Source organism: Conger conger, chromosome 14, assembly GCF_963514075.1.
Source record: "Conger conger chromosome 14, fConCon1.1, whole genome shotgun sequence".
Lineage (NCBI taxonomy): Eukaryota > Metazoa > Chordata > Actinopteri > Anguilliformes > Congridae > Conger > Conger conger.
The window spans coordinates 45,022,308-45,034,424 of NC_083773.1; the positions used below are offsets into that span (position 1 = coordinate 45,022,308).

The following is a 12,117-nucleotide window of genomic DNA, read 5'->3' on the forward strand; positions in this document are numbered from 1 at the left end:
TGGGGTTCGGGCGTTAGGGGTCTTCATGCAGCTGCAGTGCGGTGAGTGGGGTTCGGGCATTAGGGGTCTTCATGCAGCTGCAGTGCGGTGTGTGGGGTTCGGGCATTAGGGGTCTTCATGCAGCTGCAGTGCGGTGTGTGGGGTTCGGGCATTAGGGGTCTTCATGCAGCTGCAGTGCGGTGTGTGGGGTTCGGGCATTAGAGGTCTTCATGCAGCTGCAGTGCGGTGTGTGGGGTTCGGGCATTAGGGGTCTTCATGCAGCTGCAGTGCGGTGAGTGGGGTTCGGGCATTAGGGGTCTTCATGCAGCTGCAGTGCGGTGTGTGGGGTTCGGGCATTAGGGGTCTTCATGCAGCTGCAGTGCGGTGTGTGGGGTTCGGGCATTAGGGGTCTTCATGCAGCTGCAGTGCGGTGTGTGGGGTTCGGGCATTAGGGGTCTTCATGCAGCTGCAGTGCGGTGTGTGGGGTTCGGGCATTAGGGGTCTTCATGCAGCTGCAGTGCGGTGTGTGGGGTTCGGGCATTAGAGGTCTTCATGCAGCTGCAGTGCGGTGTGTGGGGTTCGGGCATTAGGGGTCTTCATGCAGCTGCAGTGCGGTGTGTGGGGTTCGGGCATTAGGGGTCTTCATGCAGCTGCAGTGCGGTGTGTGGGGTTCGGGCATTAGGGGTCTTCATGCAGCTGCAGTGCGGTGTGTGGGGTTCAGCCCCCATCCCGTCTGTCAGCCATCACTGCTGCTGAGTGCTCCCTTCCGGAAACTTCTGTGGGAGCTCCTCCGAGCCAGCGTCAGGGCTGGATGACAGCTCCGCTGTGGAGCTCTGATCCACCGAACCTTCCAGGAACAAACAGGCGGGAAGTTTACTGCTATATTCAGTTATTCAGCTCTCTTAACCAGAGCAACTTCAAACAAAATCACAAACATGAAGGTTGAGCCCAGGGATTCAAGACCCTGTCTGAGCCAAAGACCCCAGGGGCTTATATTTACAAAAGGTTTTTATATTTTTGATTAAAATTGATTAAAAGTAAGAAAATAAAAATAGGCCCACAGTCAAATTTAAACAAAGGGCTTATCTTTGTGGCTGCTGCTACTGTCCCTGTGCTATGGAATGTCATCTGGCTCCTGACATTACCCACACGCAATAATGTTGCTGAACGTAACAGTCCGTTTCGAACTTAGCATCATTCATGTTAGCATTATGCCTTGCCATGTTACGTCTATGACCAGTTCATTGTCAAAATACAGAATTTTGAGGTCTAATTCAAATTTACAGCAAAATAACTGCCTCCCGGTTGTATGCCTCCACCAACCAGTCAAGCTGCAGTTTACATCCCTGCTTGTCCAGCAACAACTAACTTCTAAACTTGATGAATCCACAACAGGTAGAGCTTAATGTACTATTTTTTTTCTATGCTGATTATTCGTCATAGGTGTTACCTATAATGTAAACTACATTAAATGTTGAATACAATACATTTTCTCCTTACAAACTGAATATTTAGTTAAAGGCAGAGAAGTGCAATGATAAGACCAAGAAAAATATTTGATTATTTACATTTTCTTCAAAAAAATTGCATGTTTAAACATTGTATTAATTTATTTGATTTGCACCATAATTTTGCCTACTGAACATCAAACCAACTATTGAAGAACATTGAAACAAAAAGTGTTTTGATACTCACTCTAAAATATCAACTAATCAACCAATCAACAAACAAAATAACCAAAGATCGTTTTCTCAGCTGCATTCGATATAAAATGTCATCACTTCATCATTTTATCCAATTAGACATTTGTGTGAAATTTTTTCATAATTAGCGCATGACTTCTCGCGTTATGTCCAAAAACGTATTTTCGGACGTCACAACGACCTTGACCTTTGACCACCACATTATAATTGGTTCATCCTTCTGTCCAAGTGGACATATCTTCCACATTTGAAGAAATTCCATGAATAAGTCCCTGAGATATTGTGCTCATTAAAATTGGACGGACACACAACAAACCGAAAGCATAATGCTTCTGGCGCGGGAGCGTAATAAGTTTTAGCACATGCTTGGTGACTTTTATCAAAATCCGTTTCCTACTTCCAGCTGCCTGGCTAATTAGCTCTTACAAACATAGCAGGTACTGTATACCGCAAAATATAATTGGTTTCTGATCAATTCAGTATAATTTTATTCTTGTGAATGAAAGACCAAGTATCACACTGTCACATTTTTTTAGTTGAGCTTATTTGGATTAAATGCTTAAAGGTACAACAGGTAATTTTGGATTTCTAACAGTCAAGAGAGGAATAGCAGCAACAAACACCTTCAAACCACAACACTGTTTATCCCACCCCCTTCTCTGTAAACGCGCTGATGTTGAAACACCAATGGCTGTGGCAATTAGAACCAATTTTAAACCAATAACCTTGAATTATTGTACAGTTGTACAATGTTTTGGTACAGAGTGTCGGGTCGTCAACTGTATTTTTTGAAACCCGAATTTAAGGACTATAAACACAGGCAGAGGGCGAGTCAACATGTCAGTCAGCCTTTTGCAATGATAGGAATAATGGTCTTGTAACAATGTTTTAAAACAAAAATCTTACCTTACCGTTTAATTATGTTTGTAGGCATTTGTAAAATCACTGTTTCCTAAATATGGGGCAAAACTTGTGTTTCTCAGAAAGTTACAGGCGCTCAAACTCATGAATGCAGAGACTGGTTTATGGACGGCTACCCATCCAGGCGATCACATGACACTCCCAGGAAAATACGGTATCGTTAGCATACAAATATCACGGAACCTACCTTGGCTAGCCTGAGCGATATGATGGACAGCTATGACTTCACCGAGATAGAAAAGCTTTTTGATTTTGAAAAACTTTCTTTTGAACCAGAATTTACAGAGGAAGAATTGCGTGAGTGAGAAAAGAAGGGCTTCATTTCTCGATGGTTGACGCGCACGTTCATTCCCATATAGTAAATTGATTTTAAAGAGAAATTTCGTCATTTTGCTTGTCTTTTCTTATTTAACTGTAATTTAACTAGCTATCTAGCTAGGTAGCTAGCCCTGGTCTCTCATAATAATTATTAGAGACTAGGGCTAGCTAGCTAGCTAGCTAAATTAGCTGGTTACAACTGAACCAGATCATCGTTGCTTAATCTAATGAGTGAAAACATCATAGCTGTCGACATCCAATGTAAAGTGAGCTAGAAAAACACAACAGTAGGCTACCGGATTTATTGATGATAGCAATGGAGCTGGTAGAATATCAAAATGATGGCTGATTGCTGGTGTGGATGAGGAGCAGTGCCGTAACCTGGCGAAGTCAGCGCTGTCCTCATATGGCTCAGGCTAGCCAAGGTAAGTGCCGATATCTGTATGCTAACGTTACCGTATTTTCACTGGAATGTCATGTGACCACCTGGATGGGTGGCCAAGGGTGGAGTTTGAGATATATCTCGATGAATTTGAGTGCCCGTTACCTTCTGGGTAACACAGCCTGAAGACTCAAGCCAAACACGTTTAGTGACGTCACTCGACATGTTTGCTTTGAGAAGCTTTGCCCCATATTTAGGACATGGCTATAATGATTGTGATTTTAAAAATGCCTACATGCATAATTTAATTTAGCATTTAATCCAAATAAGCTGAACAGTGCTGCTTTAACAGCGAAGGCTGGTGTTGACGCTGGTACGGGCCATACGCACCGTTAACCGCTCGCTCCTTCCATTTGAACTTGTTGTCCTCGGTGTGACGGGTCCACGCAGACCTGAAGCTGACCAGCTCGGCCGTCATGTGGGCGAGACTCCACTGCAGACCCCTTGAGCTCTCTTTCCACAGCAAACTGGAGGGGAAAGGTGAGAAAGAAACATGAAAAAAAAACCATTTACTTAATTTAGAAACCAGTAGGTTTCTGTTACTGCAGATGTTTGTTTGCTCAGATTCGGCAATAAATCGGTGTGCGTAAAATAGTTTTAATATTTTATTTGAAAATGTAGCCTAGGCATATATTGCACAAGTTCAGGCAAGAGATTCATTCATTTAATTGATTTAGCAGCTCTTATCCATAGTGACAGTGTGGAATAACAAACACAAGTACATTCTCCTTACTTGGACCCCTATCTACAAGAGCAATATGCCAGACCCGTGACTGTCACTACAGTACTAATGCAAATGTACTCTGCTCATCAAGGTACAAATCCTGAATAGATCGACATATAACAAGCCCTAAGAAAATAAAATTAAATCCACAAAGTGTTCTCAGGACACCTGTTTCGATTGCCGGGGTCCGGTGGGTTTGGATTCTCCTGAACCAGAGGGATGACGATCCTCTCAGCCATGTCCGTCAGCAGGGAGAAGGTAGGGTCCACAATGAAATCAATGAAGCCTGCAGAGGCAAAATGCCTTGTCATTTAGTGATGGGAGAGTGAGAATTAATACATGGGTGAAGTTACAGTCAGCTGTCAATCATTCAGTTGTTTGTACCAATTCAGAAGATAACTTGGCAGAACACAATGAATACATCAGATAAGTCACTGAGACGTGGTAGCTCTGGTCGCGTGGTAGACGTTTTTCACTTATTGAAGTTTCCCGTTAGTGCTGTTATTCAGTAACATGCTCTCATGTGCCTTTGTTAAATAGTGATTTACTGATGCCAAACATATGTGCATGCCTAAATCTGAAACTTAATTTCAGGTTAATTACAGTCATGAATATAATTACATTTTGCCACTCAAAACATTGATGCGGATCGTTGGGAGTCTGGGAGTCACTGTTTTTTTTTTTTTTTGGCTTCACTCCTTTTTCAGACAAAGGCCTGAAATAAGATTAAAGACGTAAAAATCTTTAATCTGAAACTCTGGTGTCATAGCCTACTGAACATTTACAGTACAATACAGTGGCTATGCGGTATATCAGCCTACTGAACATTTGCAGTAGAATACAGTCGTGATGTGGTGTGTCATAGCCTACAGAACATTTACAGTACAATACAGTAGTTATGTGGTATTATAGCATCCTGAACATTTACAGTACAATACAGTAGTTATGTGGTATTATAGCATACTGAACATTTACAGTACAATACAGTAGTTATGTGGTATTATAGCATACTGAACATTTACGGTACAATACAGTAGTTATGTGGTATTATAGCATACTGAACATTTACAGTACAATACAGTAGTTATGTGGTATTATAGCATACTGAACATTTACAGTACAATACAGTAGTTATGTGGTATTATAGCATACTGAACATTTACGGTAGAATACAGTAGCAATGTGCTGCATTACCTATCTGGGATTGGGCCACTAAGGTGTTATTTCGGTCGCACAGGGGAGAGAATGGGAGTCCCAGCTCTGCCTCTCTATCCCCCTGAAAAAATAAGAGAATCCATTTAACTTCATTGTGGGGTCCATTAGCCTGCTCATGTAGATCTGCAGACAGGGAGTCCTAGCCTACGTCACCTTTTACATTAATGGCAGAGCAACATACAGTTGATTTTAGACTAAGCAGGAGACAATCCTCCCCTGGAGCAATGCAGGGTTAAGGGATCTTATTGTGGCTACACCGGGGATTGAACCAGCAACCTTGCGGGTCCCAATCATGTACCTTAACCACTACGCTACAGGCCGCCCCACATACTGTGCCCTCCATAAAGTTTGGGACAAAGGCCCATTATGTATTTGCCTCTGATTTGCCACGATTTTAGATTTGGAATCACAAGTCACATGTGGTTAAAGTGCACATTCTCAGATTTTATTAAATGGTATTTTCATATATTAACGTTAGCTAGCTAGCTAGCTTGCTTTCATAAGGTGATGTTATCAATAACGTTAGCTAGCTAGTTTGCTTACATAAGGACGTTATATATTTACTTGGCTAGCTAGCTAGCAAAACATATTATTGGATAAGTCAGCATCCTTACCTTAGCTATCGATAGTTGATATAAGTTAGCTAGCTTGTGAAAAGTTTCCCAAGATGATCGTGTGTCATAGTGGTAGCTATGGTAACAAACAACCATGGAGAAAGTGGAGGCATGGTCTTACAATTCTCAATACATACAAAGAAAATTATGCACATTTGTTTTATTGTTGCCTAAAGACAACTGGCAAATATCACATTCAACCACCATGCAGATATAAGCTCTCAGCACCTCGTCTTTCCTGCAGTGTTTCCATCACCTTTGGAACACCATTGCTGTTTATCAACAATGTTGTGCCAATGAAAGTCAAAGTAAAAGAATAAGACTGAGAAAGTATACAATATTTAAAGACATCAGCCAAACCTTACCAAAATCAACACTTTGGAACATAATTAAGAAAAAAGAGAGCGCTGGTGATCGCAAAGGGACTAATCGCATGACCTGGGCATGTATGGCTGCCGAAGGCACTGCCTCACTTATCTTCATTGAAGATGTAACTGCTGATGGTAGCAGCAAAATGAATTATAAAGTGTGTAGACAAAATCTGCTCAAGCGAATGACTCAGAACTCATGGGCCGGTGGTTCATTCTACACCACAACAATGATCCCAAATCCACTGCTAATGCAACAAAGGAGTTTTTCGAAGCTAAAGAAGTGGTCAATCTTGAGTGGCCGAGTTAATCACCCATTCTGAACGTAATTCAGCATGCCTTTTATATGCTGGGGAGAAAACTTAAGGGGACGAGCCCCAGAAACAACCATGAGCTAAAGATGGCTGCAATACAGGCCTGGCAGAGCATCACCAGAGAAGACACCCAGCAACTGAGTGATGTCCATGAACCGCAGACTTCAAGCAATTGCATACAAAATGGTTTACATGACTACTTTAATTTACATAACATTATGGTACCCTGAAATTGGGGGACTATGTATAAACACTGCTGTAATTTCTACACAGTGAAACCAAAATGTAATTAAATCTCAAATCGTGGAGTACAGAGGCAAATGAATAAATGATGGGTATTTGTCCCCAACATTATAAAGGGTGCTGCAGATTAGGCACATCTGAGACTGACTAACCTATAGGAACTGGATGATCAAAGTGATCTTCACTTTAAAAATGACAGACAGTGTAACAATTTATTCACACAATAACTGTTTAATGAAGTCTCACAATCTGTTTAAATATTTTCTGTACTCACCCATCCAATAAAAGTAAGGACAGATAAAAACAGCATTATGCCTTAAGTACAAAATTGCCATAGATCTAGCTTAGAAGACTGTACATAAGCTACTGAAAAGATGTTGAATGAGAACATGAACAACACCAATTTCAGCAGTAACCAAACATGCTGCTTTTTTTTTTTTAACAAAACCAGTGATTGTCTTTTTTCTTTCAGGCATGATGGAACTGTAAAAAGTGCAGATATAACAGGGAAAATTAGGAGGTAGGCACATTTGATTCCTTAATGCATTTCTCTTTGGGTCTACTACCAGTATATTGCCAATATTTATGCAAACATTATTTTGAATGATAGCCAACTAAAGCAGTACCGCAACCTGGATTATTTCCCTCATGCGTACACACATTTTCTGCTGCCAGCACATAGCCCCATTTATTTTCTATAAAGGCCGCATAATTGATGAAAACATTGAGACAGAACAGGGGGGGGGAAGTGGGACTTTTCTCTACTTACTCAAATTTCAAGTGGAATTCTGCTCTGACATCAGCAGCAAGTTTGAGCTAGACAGCGGTGTGACAGCAGTGTGACAGCAGTGTGACAGCAGTGTGACAGCGGTGTGACAGCACAGCAGTGTGACAGTGTGACAGCAGTGTGACAGCAGTGTGACAGCACAGCAGTGTGACAGCACAGCAGTGTGACAGCAGTGTGACTGCAGTGTGACAGCACAGCAGTGTGACAGCAGTGTGACAGCAGTGTGACAGACAGTGTGACAGCACAGTGGTGTGACAGACAGTGTGACAGCAGTGTGACTGCAGTGTGACAGCAGTGTGACTGCAGTGTGACAGACAGTGTGACAGCACAGCGGTGTGACAGCAGTGTGACAGCGGTGTGACAGCAGTGTGACAGCAGTGTGACAGACAGTGTGACAGCACAGTGGTGTGACAGACAGTGTGACAGCACAGCGGTGTGACTGCAGTGTGACAGCAGTGTGACAGCAGTGTGACAGCACAGTGGTGTGACTGCAGTGTGACAGCAGTGTGACAGCAGTGTGACAGACAGTGTGACAGCACAGCGGTGTGACAGCAGTGTGACTGCAGTGTGACAGACAGTGTGACAGCACAGTGGTGTGACAGCAGTGTGACAGCGGTGTGACAGCAGTGTGACAGCAGTGTGACAGCAGTGTGACAGACAGTGTGACAGCACAGTGGTGTGACAGACAGTGTGACAGCACAGCGGTGTGACAGCAGTGTGACAGCGGTGTGACAGCGGGGAATGGTATACGTGAGCCAGGCTGTCGGCAATGTCATTTTCATTCGACTAATCATGCTTCAAACAGCGGTAAGTAGACAAAAAGCTACAAGCTAAATGATCTAATAGAGACAATAGGTAGGCTACTAAGGCAAACGGTTGGAAGAACAAGGTGTTTATCTTTCTAACTTCAAAAATCTAATTAAACTTAACCTACCCCCAAAAGCAGACTCAAGAGGCAAGTGTGTCTCAGTGACTTAAACAAAGGGTGGGTTCGTTCATTAGCTGATAAACGAACACACCCAACAGCTTTGAGCATGCTGCACTTTGTGTTTGTTTTAACTGACTGATAGGACTGGAGTAAAAATAATGTTACTGACAGCATTAGAGGAACAATATCTGGAGGTTACTTTACAGAGTCTACTGCGGTCCCCAATTTAAACATTTTGGCAGTTATATTTCTGTAGGTGAGAGGGGACATGCTCACAGGGCCCTAGGTGAGAGGGAACCTGCTCACAGGTGAGCGTTTACCTGTCTGAAGAACTCCTCCATCAGTGCCTGGGTCCATCGGGAGTGTAGGGTCCAGGGTTTGGTGGGGTGGCTGATGTCGGCAGTGTGGAGCAGCAGAGACATGGCTTTGGGTTTATCTACCCTACAAAGGCACACAAGCAAGCCCAGTTTCTTATGTGTCTGCAATCTACCAGCTCCCAGCTTGACATGGTTTGTCCAGCTCAAGCTGTGTTTTTGAAACTGATGGTAGACTCTCCTACTGAAGAGACCCGACCACATGATGTCATATGTCACATGTCAGAAGATGGGAAAATGTATGCCTAATTATACAGCCATCTCTACCAACAGGGCTATGGTACAACCCTGCTGATCAGATACAGTAAACTATAGGCCTAGTTCTTTTTTTTAATAAAGTAAAAAAGGCATTGGCCCCCTGTCTGATTGGTTATGACGAGACATTATTGCCACAAGATGTCAATGGGCGGAGCCAGACATTAGGGTGTTATCCGTGCTCTTTCAAACATACTAATGTACATTCTCAGAACAAATAGTTGTTGTGAGAATGTACTTTATAGTGTTTATACATGCCAAAAATAACAATTTTACAATTAAGGACCAACTGAAGGCTGCCAGCCTCGAACCCAGTGGGTCTTGTGAAGAGGGCTGTGGTCAGGGGGGGCCTGGGCTCAGTCCAATCGCTTATTTTATGTCTTTGTCTCATCCCGGAAATCTTCCAACAACATTTACAACCCGTTAAATGCTCCTTGAAGGAGCCGCGGTGGAGCAACAGGCTAAGACGCAGCATCCTTGCGGTTGCAGTTGCTGCAGTTGCACACCGGGGAAGTTTGCTGCAGTTGCTTGGCCGGCAAAAAGCCAAGTTTGGCCGGCTCACGTGGGGCAGCAATAATTGGCTCGCTGCTCCAGAGGGAGGGACTTGGCAGGGTTATTAGATCGCCGCACAATAAGCACCTCGGGCGCCTCGGAATCACGGCAACGGGCACGAGACGAGACGGCTTGAAGAAGGCGTGTCGCTCTCATTCGGGCCGCCGAGGGACGGGGTACGGGCGGTACATCTAATACGACTACCTCCAATTGAATCAGACGAGGTACAATTGGCTACCAAATTGGGAGAAAAAGGGAAAAATCTGAAAAAAAAAAAAAAAAAAAAAAAAATGCTCCTTGAAGGAGTGAGGAGGATTCTTGAGCGAGGGAACACAAGTGCGTCCTTTGAAGATGTATTCGTTTGGAAAGTGTGATGTATGAATGATCGACCTGTGGATCCACCTCTCCCCTTCTGTCATGTCTGTAATTGACATGGCTTAAATCTGAAGCTTGAAAGAGCAAGGACATTTAATTAGCCTAATACACGTTTCCTCTCGTTTCCTTGTGTCCTCCGATGGGTTGAGTGAGGATCAAGGAGAAGAAGTGAGGAAAGGAAGTAAGGAGGAAAAAATAAGCGATTGGAAAAAGCCTGTGAGGTACCCAAGACTGCTTACAGTACATCCCTGTATCGCCCTCTTGGTGTTGGAATATGTAACTGCAGGTTAGACAAAGCGGGTGAAATGGTTATTTACCCTTCCTGCTGCTGCAGACAGGCCCTCATGGCTTTGACCTGCAGGAGGTGGGAGGACATGTCTGTGGCCAGAACCATCTCTATCACCAACGAGCGCAGCTCCCTACAGCACAGAATACAAGAGTCACATACACACACACACACACACACACACACACACACACACATTACATTACATTATTGGCATTTGGCAGATGCTCTTATCCAGAGCGACATACAGTTGATTAGACTAAGCAGGAGACAATCCTCCCCTGGAGCAACGCAGGATTAAAGGCCTTGTTCAAGGGCCCAACAGCTGTGCGGATCTTATTGTGGCTACACCGGGATTCGAACCCCCGACCTTGCGTGTCCCAGTCATTTACCTTAACCACTACGCTACGGGCCGCCCCACACACACACACACACACACACACACACACACACACACACACACACACACACACACACACACACACACACACACACACACACACACACACACACACACACACACACACACACACACACACACACACACACACACACACACACACACACACACACTCACACATACACACACACACATATACTCACACACATATACACACACAAACACACTCACACACACACACATACACGCACACATATATACACACATACACGCACACATATACACGCACACACACACAGCAAAGTGTGAGTCACATTCTCAGCAGAGAATACATACACACTCATACCAGAGTATACATACAGTGGGGGGGATTCACACACACACACACACACACACATACACGCACACACACACACAGCACATAATAAATGCGCTGTTGGATTCACACACACGCACACACACACACACAGCACATAATAAATGCACTGTTGGAGTCACACACACATACAGGGCATCACTCTACAGCACTGCAAAAACGTAGAGTTACAAACTCAACCGTCAGCCATACAGTGAACCTGGAAATAGCACACACACAGTTAGGTCTTCTGACAGGGGCTCCCACATGCTGGCCAGGAGAGGGGTTGAGTTGGACCACAGTATCGGCATAATACAAATACATGCATGTGACCGTTTCCATTCCTCATTGACAATTCATTGGCAGAAGGTATCCAGTATACACACACAATACAGACTGCAGTGGCAAGCTATTTTGACGTATGTTATGAATGTGCATATTTATGTGTTGGACTCCAGTTTCAGAAGAGAAGGGTGAGGGCTCAAAAATACACTGCAGTATTGACCTTCCTATCACAAACACTGAAAATAAATGAGTCACACTTTCCATAAATACAAAAAAAATCTGAATGTCAGAATTACCATTTCTCTTCCATTAAAGGGTATCGTCAGTAGTGCTCACCACTTAGCAACAATCTAGATGGTATCTAGTGCTTGGTTCTGAGAACCCCATGAGTTTCTGCCTCTACCACTCAATATAGCAGGCTGTTGCACACAGACTATTCTCTAATTCTCTTGCTAATTTAAATTTATGCCCACTCTTTCTACTGACAACTCAACCTGAATAATGTTTTGTAATTTTGTTAGTTAATTTTGTTAATCCCTTTAATGAATTGAAAAGCCTCTCTTTATTTTAATAGCCTTTTTCTGAGCTTGAAAAATATTAAGAGTCCAATTACTTCCGGTTTGGCTATGGTTTATTAAGGTTTATAGCAACAAAACCAAAATAACCTGTTTAAAGGAAA

General features: G+C 43.3%; 1 protein-coding gene across 1 annotated transcript in view; it reads right to left on the bottom strand.

The window, feature by feature from the left end:
• Positions 1-440: 440 nt before the first annotated feature.
• LOC133109927 (dual specificity calcium/calmodulin-dependent 3',5'-cyclic nucleotide phosphodiesterase 1B-like) overlaps positions 441-12,117 on the bottom strand; it is a 37,575-nt gene continuing 25,898 nt past the window's right edge. The window contains exons 9-14 of the mRNA XM_061219684.1: positions 10,430-10,531; positions 8,877-8,997; positions 5,282-5,363; positions 4,256-4,373; positions 3,694-3,830; positions 441-826 (exon numbers count right to left, since the gene is read on the bottom strand). Of these exons, the coding sequence (XP_061075668.1) occupies positions 723-826; positions 3,694-3,830; positions 4,256-4,373; positions 5,282-5,363; positions 8,877-8,997; positions 10,430-10,531 (664 nt within the window). The 3' untranslated portion in view covers positions 441-722. The remainder of the gene's footprint in view (positions 827-3,693; positions 3,831-4,255; positions 4,374-5,281; positions 5,364-8,876; positions 8,998-10,429; positions 10,532-12,117) is intronic.